At 44.9% G+C, this 26,237-nt stretch overlaps 1 protein-coding gene across 5 annotated transcripts in view; it reads right to left on the bottom strand.

The window, feature by feature from the left end:
• Positions 1 to 268: 268 nt before the first annotated feature.
• The window catches only part of ADCY8 (adenylate cyclase 8), a 257,131-nt gene continuing 231,162 nt past the window's right edge, over positions 269 to 26,237 (bottom strand). For 4 of the 5 annotated variants that reach the window (XM_002807642.7, XM_035277484.3, XM_035277486.3 and 1 more), the window contains 4 exons: positions 12,586 to 12,732; positions 5,829 to 5,921; positions 3,658 to 3,772; positions 269 to 846 (listed from right to left, as the gene is read on the bottom strand). In XM_002807642.7, coding sequence (XP_002807688.4) covers positions 359 to 846; positions 3,658 to 3,772; positions 5,829 to 5,921; positions 12,586 to 12,732 — 843 coding nt within the window. In that variant the 3' untranslated portion in view covers positions 269 to 358. Of the gene's footprint in view, positions 847 to 3,657; positions 3,773 to 5,828; positions 5,922 to 12,006; positions 12,107 to 12,585; positions 12,733 to 26,237 lie in introns of those variants that run through there. The other variant, XM_035277488.3, reaches the window with a different exon arrangement.

Below are 26,237 nucleotides of genomic sequence, written 5' to 3'. Positions count from 1 at the left end.
ACTCGGCCTGGCACATGGCAAGTGCTCAAAAATGGCAGATGGTGGTGAGTATCTGATTGTATGGAGTTTCTGTTCTCATGTCCTTCTTTTCCACCTAGTTATGAGCCTCTCAGACTCTCAAAGTGAGAAACTAGGTCTCATTTATCTTTGCTTCCTAGTGATTCCTATACATAAGAGGTGATCAATAAATGTTTGTGAAGGGAATATTTGAAGAGACCCTCAAATTGTGTCCTTGATCTGGTACATTCAAAGACCAATGAAACCATCCTTGTTCTAAAAAAAATTAAACCTTTTTATTAGTATATGTATTTTATATATAAAAGAAATACAAAAAAAAAGAAACACAAAGAAAATGCTTTTATGGCAAATCAGATTTGTCGGTGCCTTCAGCCTGGGCTCCAGGCTCTGTCCCGCTGGGTGACAACAAAGTCCGCCGGTTGTAATGACCCTTGATAATTCCCGTGTTGTTGTTCTCATTGAGTAGCTGCTTCTGCCTTTGCCTATTGAGGGACTGGACAAGTCCCAGGACAACTGCAGCCAGGGAGTACTGCCCAGGCAGTCTTCTTGGGGGCAAGATGAATGGGTTGGGTTGGACTCTTCCCAGGAGAAAGTACGTTTTGATTTTTCCTTCCTGTTCACTAATGCCTTTTACGTAGATCTCCCCTCGGTAGTCAAAGGCAAAGCCCTGATCTTTCAGGATGAGATAGGTCTCCTCTGGGACTTGGATTCGGCCACTAACCCCTGTGCTGTCCATTCGGCTTGCCAGGTTCACAGTTTTGCCCCAAATGTCATACTGTGGCTTCTTAGCGCCGATAACGCCAGCTACCACTGAGCCATGGCTGATGCCTAGGGGGTGAACCAAAGGAGTAAGAGGTCAGAGGGAGAAGAGAGACATTAGGGTGTCTGAACCCCTCCCTGGGACAGTGATCACTATGTGTGGGGTCTCTGTGGATGAACTGGAGGGTCCGGATCCTGCCTCAGTCACTTATTAGATGTATCACCTGGGTCACTTACTTTACCTATTTGGACCTCACTTTTCTCATCAGAAGAATGGAAATAATTAAAGGAGGACTTAATGAGATAATATAAGTAAAGCCACCATGGCATAGTGCCTGGCAACCAGTGAGTGCTCGATTGAATATAATTATTATTTTCATATGAGCACTGACTTGTCTCAGTCTGTGGGATGATCAGAGCATGGACCAGCAGTCAGGGTCCATGGGATCTCCTGCTTCTGCTGACATAGTGCTCTGAGAACCTGGACAGACCTTTTCCCTCTCTGTTTAGCCTAGGTCCTCAGCATCAATCCCTCAGTCCATGGCAATGGCTTTCTAACTGTCCTCCCTGTCTCCTCCCTTGTCTCCCTTGAGTTCATCCTCCACGCTGCTGCAGAAGTGGGAGGGCTTTTTTGCACTGCACATCTGAACAAGTTATGACCCACCTAAATATCTTCCATGGCTCCTTTCACTTACAGGATAAAGCCAATGCTCCTTAGAATCACAATCAAGAACCTCTCTGATCTGACTTTTGCCTGATTTTCCAGCCTATTTTATCCCACTCTTTTCCTTGCTGCTGCATTATATCTACACTGAACTGCTGGAGTTTTCCTAATCTGCAGCCAGTACCCACCTTTGTCCCTTTGTCCTGACTCTCTTTCTGTTTGGGCTATTACTTCCCCACAGTCCCACAGTTTATCTGGTAAATACTTTTAAAGACAGTTTCAGTGCCTCCTCCCTCCTCCTCTAGGAAACAGAATTCTAGAAATGTTAGCTTTTTAATAAAAATGTTAGTGGACATGTATGTCTCTGTCTAACAGAATTATTTCATTCTACAAACATTGACTAGGCACCTGCTATGAGCCAGGTACTGTCCTAGGCACTTGGGATATGGTGGGAGGGAAAAGAAATACAGTCTTGGTCCCCATGGAGTTTACCTTCTACTGGGGAGAGATGGAAAAGAATTTTTAAAATGTAATACAATATCAATGAATTATTAGGGCTACAAAGAAAAATCAATCAGGGTAAAAGAATGGTGAAAGATGGAAGGGAGTGTATTTTGGAGTAAGGGGATTAGCCAAGACTTTGTTGAGCAGAGATTTGAAGAAAGTGGTGGGAAGAGCCATGCAGATATCTGGGTGAGATTATTCCAGGCAGAGGCAAAAGCAAGACACACACACACTGTTATAATTGACGGAAATGTGAAAATCTCACTCTGTAGAATACATGGGCATCACGATGATAGTTAGCTCTTTAAAATTTGCAGAGAACTTTGACAGCCAATACCCCATTTGATGCTCATTACTATGAGGTCAGGAGGGAGAGGAGGTAATAATTTAACACCCAGCTTACATAGGAGGACACGGAGACACAGAAGGTTTAAATGATTTGCCCGAAGTCATACAGCTGGTTACGGCAGACCCAAAACACAAATTGAGATGCTTGATCCAGTTGGAAAGTTAATTTTCCAACCTCTGCTATCAGGGAAACTCTACTAGCAGTAAAATAGGCCATGACAAGGGCTGACCTTGATTTGGCAACGTCTTCAGAATTTACTTCGAGTATCTCTTTGTTCATCATTACAGTTCTCTTTTTTATTCCTGGATCAATTGTGTAGTCAACGATTTCAGAAATGACATTGATAAGATTGATGGAAGATGTGGGAACAAACCCTGAACATCCCATCCACAGATCAAACACATAATAAAATATAACTCCTTCCATCCAAAGAACAAAGACATACAGCGTGCCTTAGATCTGACAAGTCAGATACTGGTATTTTCTTGACCTCTTTTTCTTGAAAGCCGCTAAGGGAGAAGCAGGTAAAGTAAAATGGCATGTCAGCCAGAAGATGTCTACAGTGCGGGGACTGCAGCTAAAGTCATTTGAAACGGCACCTTGGCAGCCAGAATGTCAGGAAATGCTGGGGCTGCTGCTGGTGTGACTATTTGCCTGTGTGATCTTAGGCTAGTTATTCCCTTTTTCTGGGTCTGCATTTTCTCATCTACAAAACGAGAATGTGGACTAGACCAGGGGCTTTCCGACTGCATTTCAGGAGGTCATGGAGGCTGAGTTGAGATGTGGAAGGAACGGCAAATTATAAAGGATTATTATCGATCGCAGTGATTATTGTTATGCTGTTGCTTGGCACAGTGCTGTCTTTAAGCCCAAAGGAAGGGCGAGCTTTGTGGCTGAGTAAAGCCCATCTTTGGAAGTATAGTATCTGCCATCCTCAGGAGTAGAATCCTGCCTTTGTCTAAAGAAATTATCCTGAAGAACCTGAGAGCAATACATTGACCACCAGCACTGAGCTACCCAAGAGTCAGAATTAAATGACTGATTAGTCAGCTACATCTCTATGCACAACCTTGCATGGGCACGCAAGTTGGAAGAGAGGTCCACAATCATCTAGTATTTGCCAAAGGCTGGCTGCTTTGTATTTCTGCACACAGGCTAGTATCCTAAATTGTTCCCAGCATCTCGAGTGAGAAGAAACTAAGAAAGGTCTGAGATGACCCTGTCCCCATCCTTGGCAGGGTCGTGATAGGCCTTTTGCATTTTGCAGGGAAAAGCTTCCCTGGATTGATGCCCAAGGTAGGGGAGGGTCTGTTGGAGCAAGGTCAGCTGGCTCTATCAGGCCCCACTTGCAGCTGCTACTCACCAATCCGGAGCTCAAAATTGTTGAATGAATGCTTGTTGATCTCCTGTATGCTTTCTGTCAGGGCGAGTGAGAAGTCAGCCAGAGCACACAGATGTCCCCATTTGTCTTCACATTGCTGAAGCAAACATCGGGGGAAGAATTCATTTAATGTGGAACATGCGGAACATTAACATTTCTGCAGCAGAGGCTACAGAAATGCGTGTATGAGTGTATGTGTGTGTGTGTATGTGTGTATGTATGTGTCCTAACCCAGCCCTACCTGCACATCCCTTAAGGGAAATGATCATGTGTGTGAGCCCCTGTACTCTCAAGTCACCGGTATCTCAGAACAAGGGAAGACATGAGATTTGCTTGCAAGAATGTCGTATATGTGGGTCATTGTGTTCCTTCTTCCACATCTACATTGGTCTGTTCAGGTTGATGTAGCATCAGTTCCTGAGTGTATGCTCACTGGCATGTATGTGAATGGGTGTGAGTGTATGTATGTACATGTGTGTTGGGGGTGTGTGGGTGTGTGGGTTGGCATGAGTGTATGTGGTATGTGTGTATATGTGAGTGTGTATGTGTGACTGTGTACGTGCATGTGTTGGGGTGTGTGGGTGGGTGTGAGAGTATGTGGGTATATGTAAATGTGTGTGTTAGTGTGTGTTGGGGGAGGATGTGAGTGTATGTGTGTGTATGTGTGTGTGAGGGCATGTGGGTGTGTATGTGTGTGTGTATATGTGCATGTGTTTTGGGGGTTTGTGGGTGGGTGTGAGTATATGTGAGTGTGTGTATGTATGTGAGAGTATATGTATGTGTGCACATTGTGTGTGAGTGTGAGTATGCATATGTGTGTCTGTGTGTGGTGAGTGTATGTGGGTATGTGTATATGTGAGTGTGTATGTATGTGTGTGTGTTGGGGTGTATGGGTGGGTGTGAGTGTATGTGAGTGTGGGTATGTGTATGTGTGTGTGTAAGTGTATGTGGTTATGTGTGTATGTATGTGTGTGAGTGTATGTGAGTGTTTGTGTATATGTGTATGTGTGTATGTATGCGTTTCTAGGTATGTGTAGCTTTTCCAATGTAAGAACTGTGTCTATTTCCTTTCACAGTGTGTGTTTAAGAGATGTTACACATTTGCTTACAAAACTCCTAAGAGAAGTGTTGCATAAGCCTCTGGGCCTCTCTGAACTTCATTTTCCAAATCTATAAAAAGGAGGGGATAAGCCTACTTGCCCTTCCCACCTCATGGGTATTGAATGAGATTTTTTGTATGAGAGAACTTTGTGCTCCTATAGAACAGAGGTTAGCAAACAGTTTCAGTAAAGGCCAGATAGCCAATATTTTAAGCTTTGTGGACCATACGGTCTTTGTTGTGACTACTCAATGTTGCCATTTTAGCTTCAGAGGAGCAATAGGCAAAATATAAATGAATGAGCATGGCTGTGTTCCATAAAGTTTTATTTATAAAAACAGAGAGTGGGCCAGATTTGACCTGTGGGCTATAGTTTTCTGATCCCTGCTGCACATGTACTAAATCATAACCAGCATGAATTTCGTCCCAGACAGTCACTCTTGAAGTATTTTACTGTTTTTAGTTGGAAAAAGCATAGGAAGGATGGGAAGAAATTGATGAGAATTCTATTTCCCCAAGTATCTTGGATTCATACTCATTTAACACTAATTGAGGACTAACTAGATGCAAAGCTTTGCTTGAGGAACGTGACATTCTCTTAGATAATTCACCCATTAACCCTGGAAGGTAGACAGTGCTGCTATTTAACATCAGTGCCTGGAACGCAGTCAACACTCCAAAAAGCAGCAGCTGTTATTTGTACGTATGACTTTTGAAAGACAAAACAAAAATAAGAAGAAAGAGGCTAGTATTAGGTGTTTAGTAAGATCCACGACTAAATCACAATAGGGTATTTCTTGGCCCTGATTTTGTTCAAGGGAACAGTGAGGTTCAGAACAAAGTCTAGAAGTTTCTCAAAAAAGCAGCATGGCTTGGTCGGGTGGACTCTACCTGCCTTGGGGGCAAATTCTCATCACATGACTACTCTAATCCAGTCCATCAGATTTTCTCCCATCTTTCCCTAAGACTTGGCGACAGACGTCACCACCGTCGGTGACATGACAACAGCAAGATCCCTGCCATGCACTGTGGCTGAGTCCAAAGAGTCCTTTACCTGTTTTTCAGGTGACAGGCCTGACACGGCCATGTAGGTGCTGCCAATGGTCTTAATCTTTTCAATGTCTTGAAATCGGTCTTCACCAAGCAACTGAAAGAGAGCCAGGCAATGGTGTTAGCCCTGGTGTTTATTCTTCCAGCAGCCTGGGGCTCCTGGAAACAGGTCCCTGGCTTACAAAGAGCTACCTCTGATGATTCAGCATCCTCCAGTTACCTGCTTTTCTCTCTGAGAATCATGCTTGCAGACAGCCACATATATTTAATGAGGACTGCTCGCTAAGGGTCAGAAGCGGAGATGGGTGTAATTTGGTACTCTTTAAGGAGTAGGTCTGCCTCTTCGCATGTAAGTCAGATCCTGTCTCTGCTCTGTGCAAAACCCTCCTATGGCTTCCTGTTTTACTCAAGGTCAAAGTCAGTCTTCACTGTAGCTTGCAAGGCTTGCAGAGACCTGTCCCCTCTCTTATTGTCTTCTTCTCTCATTCTGCTCCAGCCACACTGATCTCCTTTGCCCCTTGCCACACTGACCTGAGAACAAACCAAGCCTGCTTTGGCCTCAGGACTTCTGCACCTCTTGTTCGCTTGCTGGGCTACTCTTCCCTCAGACAACTGCATGGCTCACTCCCTCACCTCTTACAGGTCTTTCTTCAAATCCCATCTTTGCAGCGCAGTCTTCTTGACCACCCCATCTAAAATTGAACACAGCAGCCCATCCCCACATACATATTCTTATATTCAGAAAGAGACTGAGTCAGGTGAGAACATGTGGACTCAGGGAGAGGAGCATCACACACTGGAGGCAGTTGAGGGGGCGGTAGGGGAGAGACAGCGGGGGTGGGGAGGGTGAGGAGGGTGGGGAGGGATAACATGGGGAGAAATGACAGATATAGTATGCACCTAAAATAAAATAAAATAAAATAAATTTGGAAACCATCATTCTCAGCAAACTGACACAAGAACAGAAAGCCAAACACCACATGTTCTCATTCACAGGGGGGTGTTGAATAACGAGAACACGTGGACTCAGGGAGAGGAGCATCACACACTGGGGGCAGTTGGGGGGTAGGGGAGAGAGAGCAGGGTGTGGGGAGGGAAGGGAGGGTGGGGAGGGATAACATGGGGAGAAATGACAGATACAGTATACACCTAAAGTAAAATAAATAAATTAAAAAAAATAAAAAATAAAAAAGTAGACTGGAAGAGGGGGTGTCCACATACATTGGTGCACAGAACTAGGGGTTCTGCCTCCATTGCTCATCTGTTTCTCTGTGTGGCACTTTGAGCCTGCTATTCTCAGAACTATTCTGCAGATGAATAAACAGAGTCCCCATGTGGTAAAATAGTATGTCCCAAGATCCCAGGGTGAGAAAGGGGAGACAGGACTAGCCACATAATTTGCAGGGCCCAGTGCAAAATGAAAATGTGGAACACCTTGTTCAAAAATTAAGACTTACATGAGAACAACAGCAGAATGTTAAAACAAGTGTGGGTCCCTTTCGTGACTGCACAGGCTGCACGCTCATGAAGCCAGCCCTGAGTGGGAGAGCTAGGCTCCAACTCAAACCTCACTGATTTCCAAGTCTAAACTTTGTCTTCTTATTCTGACTCTTGGCAGACATTTAGTTGCAATTTCTGATGTTCTAACTTTTTACCTTCATTTAAGATTGTAATATCCTCAGGGTCTCATGTCATCCTGAGGAGGACAGACAAGCAGATGCAGCAGAAAAGGTGGGTTCTTCATAGACTCTCTTGTTTCAGGCATTGTTTCAAAATTAATCAGGAGCTAAGAAAACTTGGAAAATTCCTCCTTGAGAGAAACTCTTCTGGGAACATGGAGAACACACGTAGGTGCTTTGCTTTGGTGTATGTGTGTGTGTGTAACCTGATTTACAGCATAGGCAGGCTTCGTTTATTATTTTTGTTTCCTGAACTAAAGTGAAGCCCCTCTCCTGCTCCCACTGAGATTCTGCATATTGTGCCCAGGGTCCTCAGGTCTTCGGTCTTGCATCATGACTGACCTTTGCCCTCAGACACAAACAAAACAGATGTGGTGTTGTGGCAGCTCTTCAGTTGCTAATGTTTCCACTTAAAAATCCTGGAACATCTTCAATTGCTCACCTCCTTCCCTCTGCCTCCCTGTAGCTACTTTCCTGCAGCTTCCCACTGGCGGTGGACTGATCTGATGGGGTCCTGTGGAGAGCAGGTACTTTTCCTTCTCTTCTCATCAGAACCACTTGGCCGAGAGCCAGTTTCAGGCTCGGGTAAGCCTCTCCCTCAGAAGATAGTTTGGAGTCAGAAAGGAGAGTTTGGAGTCCATGCAGCAGATTGATTTACTCTATAGCTAAAAGTGTCTGGGCTCATACTGTGGTCCCTGATCAGCCCACTGTTCACTAGAACAAATGAAGAAGTGAGATGTGAGAGGGGTCTTTGGCATTTTGTTGAGGTAGGGGCTGAGGGGTGAGGAGCCCTTGAGTTGGGTTATTGCAAACACAGTCTTGGAGGGTGTGATCTGTGCAGAGTTTAGGTTTCCTCTGAGCCAGGAAAGAATTTTGCATGATCTCAGTTTCTGGTGGTGATTATATCAGCTAGAAGAGAAGCGTCAGTACTGAAGTGAACATGGCCAGGCAGAATCTAGAGGGTCTCTCTTGATCAAAAACAAAACAAAACAACGGCATGTCTGAGTGACCCACGGGCCCACACAGGCAAAGTGGAGAGTGCTTGGGGCTGGCAATTCAGGCCACATTTTTATTTTTCCTGTTGACTACATTCTCCCTGACCTTCCCCCTTCCACCTTCCCCTGTTCCACCCTTTCTCTTCCACCTCCTTCCTTTCCTCCTCTTTTCTCCTCATCGCTGTCTCTCTTCTCTCTCCTCTCCTCCCCATCTACTTCTCCCCCTCCTTCTCTTATTCACACTTTTCCTCCTAGTCTAAAGCCCAGGTTCTGAACAATCCAGCCTCCTAGACCAAACCCCTTTTCTCTAACGTCCTTCTGCAAACACCAATTTCAACCACTAGGGGGCACTGCTCTCTTTCTCTGCTTTGGAAGACTCCAGAGTGTCTATAATTCGGTTCACTGAGACGCAAATGTAATTCAAATGTACTTTATTCATTACAATTTTAAAATGTGAACGGGAGCATTTCTGAAAGATGGGTTGCTATAGAAGATGGGTCGCTTTGGAAGATGGTTTGTTCACCTGTGGTTCAGAATGGCTTTGAATGTGGCCCAACACAAATTTGTAAACCGTTTTAAAACATGAGATATTTCCTTTTGCGAATTTTTAAAGCTCATCAGCTATCGTTAGTGTTAGTGTATTTTATATGTAGCCCAAGACAATTCTTCTTTCAATGTGGCCCAAGGAAGCCAAAACGATGGACACATCTGCTATAAAGTTTAAACTACAACAAAGCTTGACGTCTTAATCTTTAGTCAAATATTTTTAATAGGGTAATTAGAAATTGTTAAGTATGTTTTGAATTACATTAACCTATCTTCATCTATCTGCCTGTTTATGTCCTCCCATTAATTAGTTCTTTAGGTAAGTACTTAGCAAGCATCTGCCATGTCCATCTCTTATGTGCTAGACACAGAGCTAGGCCTTGGAGACTTAACCAGCTACAAGAATATGGTTTCCATTTTAGTGAGCTTGTGGCCTAGCATAGAGATAGGAGTTAAAGGCGCTATTGTCACAAAATTGCCTTCCCCTCCTCACCTTGCAAGGCCCTCGGTACTAGGACACTTACCAGTGACTTCTTGTGTAAGAGCAACTCACAGTCACCCTGCCTCCCATTGTATGGTGAAGCCTTGGGAGGCAAGAAGTGATTAGGTCTTATCCACCTTGACCCCCTACAGCTATCCCAAGACAACTACAATGGCCATGATTAAGCTTACGGCTACAAAATCATTACCATGAAGTGCCAGGTAAGTGAGAAACAGTGCAACACAAATGATCACACATCAAAATAGTATGGGAGACTGAAGTTTAAATCTTGGCTTTCCCACTTAATGGTATGTGATCCTGGTCATTCTTGGTGTGTCTAAGTCTCAGCTTTGCTTATTTATAAAGTGAAAGCTAATAATTCCTAGCCTAAGGGTTTGTGTGAGAGATAAATCACTATTAAGTGATATGTATTGAAAATGCTTGCGTTTCTGGAAACACACGTAAAAACCTATAGGGATTAATAACACAGGTTTCTGCCCTAGAGCTAAGTGGGCAGTGGATGGTAGACAGGGTAGTACTGAAGGGTTTCAGCCTCTATGATAGAAGATGTTTTAGAGTATACATTTTCAATTAAAAAAGGAGTGAAGGCCGGGCATGGTAGCTCATGCCTGTAATCCCAGCACTTTGGGAGGCTGAGGCAGGCAGATCACAAGGTTAGGAGCCTGAGACCAGCCTGGCCAACATGGTAAAATGCTGTTTCTACTAAAAATACAAAAAATTAGCCAGGCATGGTGGCATGCACCCCTAGCTACTCAAGAGGCTGAGGCAGGAGAATTGCTTGAACACAGGAGATGGAGGTTGCAGTGAGCTGAGATCGCACTCCAGCTTGGGCGACAGAGCAAGACTCTGACTCGAGAAAAAAAAAAAAAAGGAGTGACAACATTTATCTGGGTAGAGACAGGAGTTAGAAAAGCCTTCAAAAGTAGAAGTAATACTGCATTGACTGTTCAATGAATGTTAGCTTTTCAGCTGGCCATGGAGTTGAGGGGGAGAGGATGGGGTAAGGGTGAGGATGGCATGGCCTCCAGGCAGAAAGTGCAGTGTGTGAGAGCCAGGTGGGCTTGCTAGCTTGTAAGCACTCAGATGGTGCTGGCCAGGTGGCATGCAGAGAGAGGTAAGACTGGAGAGGAGACAGGAACAGTGAGTGCAAGGCCCCTGCTGACCTGCTAGAGCTGACTGAAGGGTTTAGGCTTCAAAAGGATGTGACAAAATACTCCTGCCTTTGGTGGTTGCTAATGGTGAGATGCAGGCAGGGAGAGCCAATAGTAGGTAACTGCAGTTATCTAGGAGAGAAATAATATGTCCTGAAGCAAGGTATAAGTAGCTTTGATGGTGAGAGAAAGGCAGGTGTGAGAGCAATTAAGAAAATTGATGAGATCTCTGCACACCCATGTTAATCATAGCGTGTTCACAACAGGCAAAATATGGAATCAGCCTAAGTGTCCATTGAGAAATGAATGGATACACACACATCCATACGTGCGTGCACACGCATGCATGCAAACACACACACGCACACACTCACACACACACACACACAGTGGAATACTATTCAGCCACCAAAAGAAGGAAAACTTGTCATTTACAACAACATGGAAGGGCCTGGAGGGTACGATGCTAAGTGAAATAAGCCAGGCCCAGAAGACAAATACACTGATATCACTTATACATGGAGTCTAAACACGTCAAACTCAGAAGCAGAACAGAATGGTGGTTATCAGAGCCTGGGGGGTATGGTGGGAACAGAAAGATCTTAGTTAAAGGTATAAAGTTTTAGTTAGACAAGAGGAATACGTCCTGGAGATTCACTGCATAGCATAGTGACTATAGTTAATACAGTGTAATGATAGAGTAATAATGTATTGGATACTTGAAAATTGCCAAGAGAGTGGACCTTAAATGTTTTTGCCACAAAAAAGTGGTAACACGTGAGTTGGCGGGGATGTTAATTAGGTTAATTTAATAAGTCCACTATGTATACATGTGTCAAAGCATCACATTTTGCACACAAACATATACAATGGAAAGAAGGACTTCACCAGGCTCAGCAGCTGATCAAGCGTAGGGATGGAGGGAGAGGCTGCTGTGTAGAGTGCTGCGGCAGTTGCTGTGTTTCCCACCTCACGCTCCTTCGTGGGGCCATCCTCCAAAATGCCACGAGTGCCGGCTACCAACAATGCATTGCTGCATCCTCTTCTGGAGAGTCTGCCTGGCCTCATGAGCACCCCCTTGCTGGAAATGCCTGGGAGGTCATGTACCCCTACCAGGGCAGGCCATGACCAACATGGGATCCAAAAGCCTGGCCCCTGCCTCGGTGTGAGACAGCTGTACCGTTTGTGTGCCTGAGTTCCCTCGGGGTCAGGCTGGGATTTGGCTTCTTCCATAGCATTTTCTCAATGAATCACTTCCCACTTCAGGCTTCAGCAGCTGGATGGACTCTGATGTCCTTCAGGATGGGGAATGGGGGAGGAGAAGGCCCACTTCTGTCAACTTCATGGATGGAAATGAAGTGTAGCATGAGTATTTCCCCCACAGAATGCTTTCATTAGACTCGTGGAGCCTGCAGAAGAAACCGCTATCTGCAGTGTTTATACTTGCAGTCGGTTCTCTGACCAAATGCAAATGGACAGTTTTATCTTTGACACTTTGAGAAGATGGAGCAAGGCCTGCATCAGTGTCCTGCCTCTGTGGTGTCAGTGCCTGGGTAGCAGCACTGGCCTCATACAGGCCTCTAGTCAAGTCCTGCCTTTGCCATCTGCCAGCTGCGCGACACTGGGTTACGTTACTTAGCCTCCCTGAGCTCTATGTCCCTGATCCCCCAAAGAGGGAAACAATAGCATTTAACTCAGGTGATAATCATGATGACTAAAAGAGATAATACATATTTGTGTTTATAATGCAGGCTGGAATTCTGTAAGTGCAAACCAAACCAAACCAAACAAAACAAAACCAAAAAGGCAATTCCTACAATGGATAACATAATGCTTTGACAACAAGGATGCCCGTCTGTGATTGTAAATTTCTCAGGTTTAGATTTACCTCATCGAAGTCAGCAATGATCTCATTCAGCAAGCGCAGGCATTCCACTCCCTGGTTATTCATCTCAGTCTGAGAGTAAAAGTCCGCAAATCCTGGGATGGAGGCAAACATCACCCCAACAGCATCATAGGATTGAGAATATAGCTCCTGGACAGAGACACATAGAGGGAGCCAGAAATGGTCATTAGAGGTCAGTTCTGCAATGATGCTCCCTGTGTACACATGCGTGTACACATATGCACGTACACACATACACAGGCACCCACAGAGAGACAGAAAATGAGGCTTGGATACTGTTATGTCAATACTGAGTGTCTTAGTCCGTGTGAGCTGCTGTAACAAAATACCATAGACTGGGTGGCTTATAAACAACAGAAATGTATTTCTCACAGTTACGGAGGCTGAGAAGTCCGAGATCAAGGTACTTGCAGATTTGATGTCTGGTGAGGACTTGCTTTCTGGTTCAGACACGGTGATTTCTCACTGTGTCCTCACGTGGTGGAAGAAGCAAGGCAAGTCTCTGGGACCTTTTAAAATAAGGGAACTAATCCCATCCATGAGGGCTCCCACCTTCATGATTTAATCACCTCCCAAAGTTCCCACCTCCTAATACCATCACCTTGTGAGTTAGGGTTGCAACATGTGAATTCTGGAGGATCATGAATATTCAGTCCATTGCACCACAATTGCAGCATCAGCACCACATGGAATGTGATGACTGAAAATTCACGGTCTCCAGCCTCAGCTGGGCCCTGAGTTCTGACTGCCTGTTCTTTCGTTCTTGGTCAGCTTCCTTTTCTTTTCTCCTCTATGGCTAGTCCAAACCCTCAGCTCTCCTCTTAACCCTGTACTCTATTTCTCTCAGTAGATGATCTTACCTTTCTACTTCTTTGAGAAAATGGGGGTGGCTCTTGGTGATGACTTACTTCTGTTCCAATCCTCATACACCTGTCTGTTACTCACTTTCATCTCTTTCGCTTCAACTCCAGATGATGTGTCTGTCTCTCCTTCTCCTGCTGAAGGTCAGCACTTCTATCTGAGATCTTGATAATTTTATAACTTCTTCAGCAGCTTACTTTTTCAGTGATTCTTTCTTATTTGTTGCTCCTGGCCTCCTCTCCCTGCTCCTCCTCATCCTATAAGAGTCTCTTCTAAGAAAAAGAACTCAGTACCCTGGATCCTGCAGACACTTGTGACTATCAACCAGCTTCTCTTCCTCCTTGTTTTCAAATTTCTCAAACTAGTTTTCTTCACTGCCTATTCCCATGCTCTTAATGCCCATTGGCATCTCAGGCTGGAATGAAAGGAACGAAGAACAGTCTAGCCTGCCAGTCAAAGTGGAAAAATCAATGTACACATGTAAGTTTACATCCTGCTGGACACCTGCAGACTGGTGTTTTCATTGATCACCCCAAGATATTGATTCTCTTGACTTTTTATGCTTTAGTGATGTCCTTTGCTTTTCTCTTGCCTGGCCCCTTTAAGGAAGCCTTTTTTTTTTTTTTGCTTCTCTTTCACTTTAAATATTGGTGATTGCTATGGTTCTGTCCTTGGCCCACTGAATGGCTCAGTTTTACACACTTACATGGTCCATCTCTTTCAGTCCCAGCCTTTTCAACACCCATGTGCTGACTGTTTCTAAATTTCTATGTCCAGGTCAGTTATCCTTCTTTGACTTCAAGCTTCCATGTCTCAAGCTGGTTGCCCTCTTCCTCCTCCAATCACAAATTCCATAAACCTAATGCATCTTCCCTCCAACCAAGCCTGTGTCTGCTGCATCACTCTCGAATTCACTTGGTGGCACCAGCATTGCCAAATCATCAAAATCAGAGACCTTAGAGTCATCCCGACTCCTTCCCCTTCTTCAATAAATCGCCAAGTTCTGCTGGGTTTGTTTTTGTTTTCTAAACATGTTTTCTCCTACCACTGTGTGTGTATGTTTTAAAATCAGACTCTTCCCATTTTCCTTCTTGATCACTAACATGAGCGCCTCCCACTGGGTTTTCTGACTCGTCTTGTGCCATTCAATGGTATCTTTCACAGAGCAGGATCAAACAGTAACTTTAATAGTGTATTAAAGATACACTATTGACCATGCCTCTCCCGATCTTAAATCCCTCCAATGGCTCGCCATTGCCCTCAGGATAAAGCTCACATGCCGAAGCATGACATATATGCATGCCCCTGCCTCCACCTGTCTCTTCAGCTTCATCACCTGCAACTCCCCAATTGGGCATGTGCTCCAGAACACGGAAGCATTTGTACTTCTGTGTGCATGTGGTGTCTGATGCTTCAGGTGCTCTGCCTGTAGCCGCTCACCCACCGTTCAGGTGTCAGGCCTTGTGTTTCTTTGAATGGTGTTTTTCTCTGGCCACTAGAAGGCACTCTGCCCACATGAAATGCAGCCTTGTGAGGTATCAGGAAATTACCCTTCAGAAGCAGCACTTGACCAATGCCCATGGGAGCTGCTGGATGGTTCCGGCTCCCTCACCCTTTGGGCCTGATAACTTCGAGGCATGCTCTCATACCATTTCCCTGAATTCCCCAGTGGGTTTAAGCACCAGTCACCCACAGAGGTAACTAATCTGATGATGTATCATTTATCGGTTGCCTTCCTTCTCATTTTCCCATCTACTTGCGTTTACTTGGACCACCGCTGAGTAAATTACTTACATTCAAATCTTTGTCTCAAGGTTGGCTTTTGGAAGAAGCCAAACAAGACACAATCCCTGTTCTATTTCACACTTAAATGCTTTTATTTCTGCCATCTGTCCCTTGGTGGGAAACGTTCTACCTTCCCTGCAGTTAGCTTCCTTTACCAGGCCAGCTCTTGTTTTCTGCCTCCACTAACCATTTAGAGACCACGACTTCCATAACCTTCCCAGACCCACAGAGGGGGTCTAGAGGCTGCACTTGGTGCTCTGCAGTGATCTCAACAATTCTATAGTATAGCCCTTGCCGCCTGCATTGCTGTCTTAACATCCATTTCTTCCTTTAAGTGTGGATTCCAGGAGGGTAAAAACCACATGTCATTCATCGTATCACACTCCAATTATATATCATGTGATTCGTAGATTTTGGATGCCTACAGTATAATGCACACCCTAGACAGTCTGGTCCAAGGTAAATACTCAAAACTGTTGGTTGACTAATGACTTCCTGACCTTCATAGGAAACATAAAAGCTTACACATTGCTTTCGTATGAATCCAATGATTTAATCCTTGCAATAATTCTGTGAAGTAGTATGATCACTGTTTCCACTTTACAGATAGAGAAAATGAGACAGAGGGGAGTTAAATCATTGTTTTGGATCACACAGCTAGTAGTGGAAGAAACAGGATTAGAGGACTTCCAAGGCCTTTCCCTGCTCTACGCATATGAGTGTGTGCCTCCTGCACATGGCATGCCCTAGGTCAGAGGAAGACGGTGTCACTGATTCATCAATTGATCTTGAACTTTAAGTGTGGATGAATCTATACTGATGCCTTCTTTAGTTCTCATCCAAAAGAGCGCAGGCAGCTAAAGAGTGGCTGAGTAGGGCTCAGTGGGGTGGGAGGAGTACAGATAGCAGTCAAGGAGCAGAGCAAAAGTAAATGGCTTTCAAAAGTGGATTTCCATTCACCTTGGCTTTGAACAGTGTGTTGATGCCAGGAAGGAGCCTGACTGCAGTAGGACTCAGAGAACCTGCTTAAGTAAACGTGCATCCTCCTAATGACTGCGGTTTGGTAGAAAAGTCTCTGTTTACTCTATTACCTGTAGTATTAGTTTGCTAGGGCTGTTGTAACAAAGCACCACAGACTCAGTGGCTTAATCAACGGATGTTAGTTTCCTCACAACTGTGGAGGCTGGAAGTCTAGGTTTGAGGGGTTGGCAGGTTGGTGTTGTCAGAGGGCTTTCTCCATGGTTGCAGATGCCATCTTCCCTGTGTCTTTATGTGGCCTATCTTATGTTCTAGTCTTCTGTTTCTATGAGGGCACTAGTCATATTGGGATAGGTCCCCCTAGTGACCTCAATGTAACTTAATTACCTCTTTAAAGAAGCTGTCTCCAAATACAGTTACATTTTGAGGTCCTTGGGGTTAGGACTTCAACATCAAAATTTTTGGGAGACCTAATTCAGCCCATTACACCTATATTTTTATTTCCTGCTTAAAAATAGAGAAAAAAAGAGAAGACACTACCCTCCAAAATTCATTGCATAATTATGCAGTTCAGATCCCCTCCCACTTCAGTTTATGCCCTGTGATGTAAATGCCTCCCGTGGCCAGGGGTGTCTTAACAATTGCTTGTCTCTCTGAATATTCTAATGAATGTCAGCTCCTCCCACAGTCTTTTGTTTTGTTTTCATTTTTGTTTTCTTGAGACAGAGTCTAACTCTATTGCCCAGGCTGGAGTGCAGTGGCGAGATCTTGGCTTACTGCAACCTCTGCCTCCCAGGTTCAAGTGATTCTTGTGTCTCAGCCTCCTGAGTAGCTGGGATTACAGGCACCTGCCACCACACCTGGCTAATTTTTGTATTTTTAGTTCAGATGGTTTTTGCCATGTTGGCCAGGCTGGTCTTGAACTCCTGGCCTCAAGCAATCCACCCATCTCGGCCTCCCGAAGTGCTGGGTTTATTGGCGTGAGCCACTGCGCCCAGCCTCATGCCCTTTTCCTTAGTTTTATTTCTCAGCCTTTCTATCATCTGAAATATTCTGATTGCTTAAATAATAAAATAGCAATAATAGTATTAGCCACGTTTTTGAGCACTTACTATGTGCCAAGCACATTGCAAAACATTGCACATGCATCATCTCATTTAATGCTCACCTTAACCCCATGAGACAGACACAAGTAAGACCCTTATTTAACTTATGGGAAACTGAGGCATGCAGAGGTTAAATACTTTACCCAAACCCCACAGTTGTTATGAGGAAGAGCTGGAATTTGTACCTAGATAGTCTGACAACAGCCCATGGTACTGTTAATAATAACTATAATTATAGCCACAATAATAGAAATTAATAATAATAATGAAAAGCAGGAAAAAATGTCGTGGGAATCGGAAACTGGTTTGGGTTTGTCCATCGGGTTGGATGGTTGATTTCACAGTAAAGGGGTAAGAAAGAACACTGAACTTGAAGACATATGACCTGAGTTCAGATCTTGATTCTGTGGTATCCTACTGGAGGTCAGAGAAGTGGGGATAGAGTGGGCTGGGACTCACCCCTTCTTTCCACAAGATGCTAAGTGATGAAGAGAGTGGCTACAGGGGCCTGACAGTCAGTTGAAGACCAACCCCCTCAACACAGGCTCTTATAAGTAAGCATGGATTAGACAATGTGTCTTGGATCTGAGGCACAAATGGGAACCTCCAGCTCCTTCCCGTGAGACAGAGCAGGACTGAGCTGATTTATCTACTCAGTGGCTGGCGGGGAACCTGGAGAATGGTGGGTCTTTACTTTTTTGTGGGCAAAGTGTTTTTATCTTCTTGAAGCCCAAAATAGCAAGAAACAGATGGCACACTCAAGGCGGTTGACTGGAGTGAGTTGAAGGAAGGGACTGTCTCTGAACATGTGTTTCTTGTGGGCAGAAGGGAGAACTTGTGTTACTGGGCTTGCCACATGTGAGGAGAAAATGGGTTTACCTTGGGCACAAACAGGTCTGTGAGGAGACAAGACAGACTGAGGTGCTTGTGGGCCCTTAGAACCTGGGCCGCACGATTGTCTCAAGGTCTGGTGACCCTGGCTCTCCCCAGTCTGATGGAGTAAAGCACCATAAAGAGAGGGAAAAGCCCCCTTCCTGGCATTTCCCCATAGGGTGGAAGGTGTTACAGGGAATTCTTCCTTGGCAGGTGAAGGGAGTAACGTGGGAAGAGAGGAGTGCTCAACCCCCACAGCACATGACTCTTGGCAAACAAGGTGACTCCTCTGACCGCAGGTCCCCCGGCTGCCGATGCCAGTGCCAGCTCTTGCTCTGAGTTCGCCCCAGCGGCACTGAGGTGCTCCACTCGTCACCTGCCTGCTCCTCTGCCCCATGATGACAGTGCCAGCTCTCACTCTGCATTTGCCCTGGTGGCACTGAGGTGCTCCACTCGTTACCTGCCTGCTCCTCTGCGCCATGATGACAGTGCCAGCTCCCGTTCTGAGTTTGCCCCAGCAGTACTGAGGTGCTCCACTCGTTACCTGCCTGCTCCTCTGCGCCATGATGACAGTGCCAGCTCTTGCTCTGAGTTCGCCCCGGTGGCACTGAGGTGCTCCACTTGTCACCTGCCTGCTCCTCTGTGCCATAATGACAGTGCCAGCTCTTGCTCTGAGTTCGCCCTGGCAGCACTGAGGTGCTCCACTTGTCACCTGCCTGCTCTTCTGTGCCATGATGACAGTGCCAGCTCTTGCTCTGAGTTTGCCCTGGTGGCACTGAGGTGCTCCACTCGTTACCTGCCTGCTCCTCTGCGCCATGGCAGTGGCTGCTCACACTGGTTCCAGTAAGTGCTTTTTCTCCTTATCCCTTCAGTCCTGGGAGCCACACCAGCTTCCCACAATTGCTGAGCACAGTGGGATTTTCATCTCCTCTTTATCCCTATTGCTTCAATTAGAGACCCAGCAGAAAAGAGGTGGCACATTCAAATCAAGACAATTCAGGCAGGGTGAGCTGATAAAGGGCTTAATTAGAAAGATGAGGATAGGAAGTAGGGAAACCCTAAGAAATCTCTCAGAAACCCAAGGCTGGTGGCAGGAGAGGGGCCATCCCTCTAGGCTCAAAGGGATGAGAAGAGCCCCAAAGGAGTGAGTTGGTTTGACATTGCAGGCAGCACAGCAGTGGGCTGGGGAGGATATTAATTTCTGTGAAGTGACATAGCCAGCTTCACATGATTCCAAGGGAATAAATATCTTGACCTCACATTCCCCACTTTCCTTCATCTCCTACCCAGCACCCACCACTGGTGACCCTCAACTGGGTGCCTGAGGGCCAAGCAGGTCACAGATGTAACCCATTTGATCAGCCTTCTCACCTGTGCCCCCCAGGAAGAGCAGGGAGAAGAGGTGGAGTGATTTTAAAGGGTACACAGCGGAGCTCCAGGCAACCTACACACACCTTCAGAGACAGTCCCTTCCTTCAATGCACTCCACGCAACCACCTTGAGTGTGCCATCTGTTTCTTGCTATTTTGGGCTTTGAGAAGATAAAAACACTTTGTAAACTGGGGAGGGATTGATGAATATAGAAAAGCTATTACTGGTTTATTGTTATCTTCTTTTGGTTGGTTGAAGGTCTTGGTTGAAAATAGAGGATTTTGAGCGTGTGTGTGTGCTCTGTCGCACGCCCGCATATGTCAGTATGAAGACTGATGTCCTCTTTGCTTGGGGAACTACAGTCCGGTCCTTCACCTGCTCAGGCAACTCCAAGTCCTGTGTTGCTTATACCAAGTTAAGCCACCTCTCTGCATAGGAGAAACTGAGTCCCAGAGTTGCTAACCTTATTAGATGCTTGCGTGTCCTTTAGGTCTCTGATCAAGTGTCACCTCCTTAGAGAGATCTTCCACGACCCCTGCTCTGGTCTGAATGTGTCCCGCACATTCATATGTTAAAACTTCACTGTGGGATAGTATTAAGAGGTGAGACATTTTGAAGGTGGCGATGATAATGGAGCTCTCATGGATAGCATCAGGGCCTGTGTTAAAGGGTAGAAGGGAGTGGATTTCTTCTTTCCCACTCTTCCACCATGTGGGGACACAGCATTTCAAGTGCCATCTTGGCAGCAGAAATAAGGGCCTACACTAGACACGGAACCTGCTGGCACCTTGATCTTGGAGTTTCCAGTCTCTAGAACTGGGAGGAAATTCATTTCTGTTCTTTAAAAATTGTGCAGTATCAAGTATTTGGTTATAACAGTACAAACAGACTAAGAGACCAGTGTAAATACCCTTTCAATGCTCTATTTCATTATTTAGCTTTTTCTATCCTCATTAAATTCATCACTCCCTGACATTGTGTCATATATTTCCTTGTTTGCTTCACTGTCTGTCTTCCCAGAAAAAAAAAAAAAACACATTTCAGAGCAGCAAGGTCTTTGTTGTTTTGTTCACTGTTTTAACCCCAGTATTTAGAAGCACCTGCCACATGGTTGGCCCTCAATAAATACTTGAGAAAGGAATGGGTGAATGAAGGCATAGGAGGCGGGCCTGTGACTGGGAAGGATTAGAAAAATAGCAATGGCTCATGTATATAGAAGCCAATAGCCAACAACCAGTGTGCATTTAAAATACGTCAAGCACCGTTTGAGTGCTTTAGGCATGGTAACGCACGTGAATGTTATAATGAATCACATGAAGATTGAGAGTATTATTGTGATCCCTTTGTAGCACAAGGGGCATGAGGAAAATGAAATCCAGAAAAGGTTATTATCATCTGCTCATAGTCACAGAGGTAGTGGGAAGAGGAACCAGAATTAAACCCACAGCACTGTTTTTGAATGCACCCAGGCACAGCCTTTCTATACTGAAGCTGCCTCGACCTGGGCTGCACTGGGGACTTAATGTGTTGTTATCCGATTTAGCTCTGACCCCAATTCAGCAAGGTCAGTATTATTTCCCCTGTTACTCAGATGAGGAAATGAACTCCAAAGAGTTGGGCAACCTGCCGTAGGTCACACAGCTAGTTAGTGACAGAGATGGGATTTACGCTTTGTGGACTCTCCAGCACCTGGGACAGCTGCCCTTGCTAGTGTCCTTTCAACAACTCCTCATAAAGCAATGATGAGCCAGCGGGTTTCCTGGGACTCAGAGCTGGCCTGCTTGACATTGATGAGATACCCAGGCTTGGACCTCCAGCTGGCTTTATCTGCAAGAATGTTCCTGACCAGAGGAGGTGAGTGCTATTCTAAGCCAAAAGCCCAGCAGAATAGCAGAAGCTGTCAAAATATTTGTAACACTGCCTTGGACAGGATGCTTCTGAGGATGAGGCCCTGTTCACCACCTGGGTTTGGATGGCTTGTGTCATCCTTTGTGACAGTTGCCCTTCTCTGCATGCACTTACAGTGAGGTGGAAGAGAAAGGACACTTTGGCTTTGGTGTTACACACAACTTGGGTTTGGATTTGAGCTCACTATTCACCAGCTTTGTGACCGTGGGTAAATATCTTTCCTTTTCTGAGCCTCAGTTTCTGCATCTATAAAATGGGGATAATAATTCCTACCTCTTATTGCACATTGAATAAGATCCAAGCTCCTTCAATGCTCTTCAAGACTTGTCTCTTTGTACTTATGAAACCTCTGTTCTGGCCTGTTCTTTCCCTTAAAATATCTGGGTGCTTGTAGTCCTCCACTCCTTCTCAGCAAATATCCTATAGTATCTCATCTTTGTGCCTTTGGCCATTTGGGTCTGCCTGCCTGGAATTGTTTTGCTCCACCTTCTTGACTGATTAGGATCTGGGTCCTAGGAAGGTAATAATTAGAATCATATTACAGTTGAAGAAACAGGCTCAGAGAACTTAACTCACTTGCTCCAAATCACATGCTAGAAAATGGAAGAGCTGGGATTTGCATACATGCCCTACTGGCTTAATAGCTTTGGATTTTCCCATAAGATCACATGGCCTCCCTTGGAGCACCTTAAAAGGGGTGAGAACCCAAGAAGGAAGAGAAAAGAGTGTTGGAGCTTCCAGCAATAATGCCAATGGTGGCTCTGAGCATACCCCTGGCTGCTGTGGCCAGGGAAATAAACACAAGTTACACCTAAGAAGTCATCTGGCTTTGCCAGCTGGAGGTTGTATATTCAGTTCCTCTTTGAGAGCTGTCTGCAGAATCATTTTTTAAAGAGTGAGGCCTACATTGATGCCAACAAGTCAGTTGGAGGCTTTGTGCATCAAGCAACTCTTCTAGGTCAGCTGAAGGTCAGCCATGAGCACTGCCACCCCAGGGATAGACCTGGGAGATACCCTGGCATAGCAGGAAAAGGTGGTGCTTTGGGTGCTATTGTGGCCCCATGAAACTCAAAGATGTCCCCAATCAGATGTTCAGAGATTTGTATCACAGTTCAGATTTGTAGCAAGAGGTGAAGTTGAAAATGCCTTTGCCTCTTACAGTAACAGGGCATGAAACTGGGAGTTCTTGCTGGCCACTACAGTCCTGCCCTTTCCCTGTACTCTGTCTTTCTCTCTTTCTTTCTTTTTCTACACACACACACACACACACACACACACACACACACACACAGAGTCTAGTCTTGCCATACTCCAGAGGTGGTATGGGTAGCAGCATTATAAGGAGGGGAGGGGCACAGAAGGAAGAAATCTGAGGGACTGGATTCCCCTTGAAGCTTTGCGTAAAGAAAGTGAGGCATACCCTGCACCTCTCAGGGCACCAATTTCCTCGGCAATAATATAAGGCTGATGGAACTCTTAAGGTTGTAAATGGAATGAGAGATAATTTTCATCCATTGCCTATTTCAGCATCTGGCATGCATAGGTGTTCAGTAAATGGTATTTTATCCTAATGTGAAAATTATTTAGGCAATGTAGCCATAATCAGTGTTTAATTCTGGTCTAGTGTGAACTGTTTAATCTTTATAAAATCTCAAATAATCCCGATAAGATGTCTTCTACGTGCAATTAATGCGGAAGCAGTCCTTTATTTTGCTCAGCAGGGGTTTGGCCTGAATGGCAGCTGGACCTGGAGTCTCAGCATGCATCTCTGGTTGGTTTCCTTCCTTTCAGGATGAAACCGGTATATCCTTGCTCCTGTCCACTGCTGCCTCATTGTGTCAATGTCTTGATTAAAAAGCTGATTTTTCACATTTCTCTTTGGATTTTACATGTGGGGTTTCATCCTTTCCACAGTGACATTATCTCTGTTTTCACGGCTTCAAGAAGCTCTTGCAACAAAGACTCCGACCTTAGGGAGCCTTGCGGAAACCAGACCTGACCCCAATTCCAGAGAACTCCATCTGTTGAGGAGGGTGGGGTGGTGCTTTGATCTGCACTCAGGAGACTCTCAAAGACCTGAGTACATCAAGAGCTGATTATTCCACTGGCTGGTTACTCATTCCCTTGGCTTTTCTTCCACTGGTTTTTCTTCAGTGGCTTGGATGAAAAACGGACCTATCATTCTCTTCTAGCTCTGCCCTCTATGGTCCTAAGGCAAGGATCACAAACCCCAATGCAGGCCCTACAGGTAACATAAATGGCAAGGTACAGATACGTAAACTGAAGAGCTCATTTTATGCATAAAGGCATTGTATTCATTAATTAAATAAATAAACCAGCCAATTAACCACTGTCCAAGCCAACTGGCTCATTGATCAGATTTGTCTCAGAGTATTAGAGTTTGTAATTTTTGTTCTAAGGGTTTTTCACTTCCTGTTTAGCTCAGTCTGAAAATCTAGCCCTGGAAGAGCTGTATTAGCTCTGCCTCTCAGACAATCCATATTGCCTTTGTAGCATCCTCAGCAAGGGGTTAGGTTTCCAGTTGAATGCTTCAGCAAGGGAGCCCACTACTTCAGTTCATCCACAGACCTTCCATGAGCAGGGGCCACAGCCAGGCACAGGGGTGACCAAGGCTGATGTGGTCCCTGCCTTGTGTATCTCACAGTATTAGGAGGACAAGATGGCCTGATGGCTCTGTCCTAAGGCTCCTCCTGACATATAGCCCAAGAATGTCCCCTGTGGGCCAGTCCATGGTTCTAGACCTTCCCTTGGGAGTCTCAGTAAGGCCAAGCCCATTCACATAATAATGCCCCTTCGGGCATTCAAAGACATCTTCAGTTTCCCTTTGAGTTGCTTTCCCTTGAAGGTTTGAGGGGGAGCCAACTCATTTGATTTTATCATTTCTCACTTCCCACATCTGCTCCATTATAAAGAACTATTGATTCTATATCCTGGAGGTATCTGTAACTCATCTCCTTCTATCCATCTCCACTGCCCCCCTCCTAGGCCTCATCCCCAGGGTCTTGCCTGGGTTATTTTAGGGTCTCCTACCTGGTTTCTTGTCTCATGACCCTCCTATCCCTCTCTAGCAGCAGCCATTAAACTTCCAAAGGCTCCCATTCTTTGAGAAAGTGTGCCCAAACCTGACCATCACCCATGGAGCTTGACCATTAGGCTCTGTCTAGGGTTTGCTTCCACAGCACTCATCATACGACCCTTCCCTGTTGTAGTGGTCCGAATAGCGCCTAGTGCCTCCCCCACCAACACTCATGCTCCCCTCAATACTCACATCCAACGTGGTACTATTTGGAAATAGGATCTTTGCTGGTGTAGTTAAGATGAGGTCCTACTGAATTAGGGTGGGCCATAAATCTATGACTGGTGTTCTTAGAAGAGGAGAATACACCTGTCCTTTTAAGAAGGGCTTTGTGAATATGGAGACAGAAATTAGAGTCAAGTGGCCACAGCCGAGGAACTCCTAGACCTAACAGAAGCTGGAAGAGGCAAGGAGGGATTCTCCCCCAGACCCTCTGGAGAGGGCATAAGACTCCCAGCCCTTTGATTTCAGACTTCTAGACTGCCTTCATAATATAATAAGATAAAACAGTTTTAAGTAAAAAGAGCATTTCTGAGCATTTGCTACATAATAGGCAACGTGCTAAGAAGATATATACACATATAAGTATGTATATATATGTATAGATATAGACAGATATAAATACACACATATGTGTCACACATTTGTGCATACACACATATATATACATACATATATTTTATTTTTATTTTTAATTATGGTAAAGTGCATATAACATGCAATTTACCATCTTGACCTTTTTTTTTTTTTTGAGACAGAGTCTCACTCTATTGCTCAGGCTGGAGTGCCGTGGCACAATCTCAGCTCACTGCAAACTCCACCCCACCAGGTTCAAGCAATTCTAATTCTCCTGTCTCAGCCTCCTGAGTAGTTGGGATTATAGGTGCCTGCCACTGTGCCTGGCTAGCTTTTGTATTTTTAGTAGAAACGGGGTTTCGCCATCTTTGCCAGGCTGGTCTTGAACTTCTGACCTCATGATCCACCCGCCTTGGCCTCCCAAATTGCTGGGATTATAGGTGTGAGCCACCCCACCCGGCCATCTTCACCATTTTTAAGTGCATAGTTCAGTGGCATCAAGTATAGTCATACTGTTGTGCAACCATCTTCACCATCTGTCTCTTGATCTTGCAAAACTGAAATTCTGCACCCATGAAATGGTCACTCCCATTCCTCCCTTCCTCCAGCCCATGGCAACCACCATTCTACTTTTCATTTCTATGAATTTGACCATTCTAGGTACCTTACGTAAGTGGAATAATACAGTATTTGTTTTTTGTCACTGGCTCATTTTACTTAGGATAATGCATTCAAAATTCATCCATTGTTGCAGCATGTGTCAGAATTCCCTTCTTTTTAAAGCCTGAATAATGTTCTACTTTATGTATATCACAGTTTGTTTATCTATTCAGCCATCAATGGACCCTTGGGGCTGCTTCAACTTTTTGGCTACTGCAAATATTGCTTCTAGATGTACAAATATCTCTTTGAAACCCTTCTTTCAATTACTTTGTGTATATATCTAAAAGTGAAATTATTGTGTATATATACACACATACACATAAACACACACACACACACACATGCATATGCACATAACACTTTAAAATTCCAATTTAGTCTTTCAATGGAGACTTTATTATATCCATCTTATAGAT

This window comes from Callithrix jacchus, chromosome 16 (genome assembly GCF_049354715.1).
Source record: "Callithrix jacchus isolate 240 chromosome 16, calJac240_pri, whole genome shotgun sequence".
Classification (NCBI taxonomy): domain Eukaryota; kingdom Metazoa; phylum Chordata; class Mammalia; order Primates; family Cebidae; genus Callithrix; species Callithrix jacchus.
This window is presented reverse-complemented; position numbering and strand designations above follow the sequence as displayed.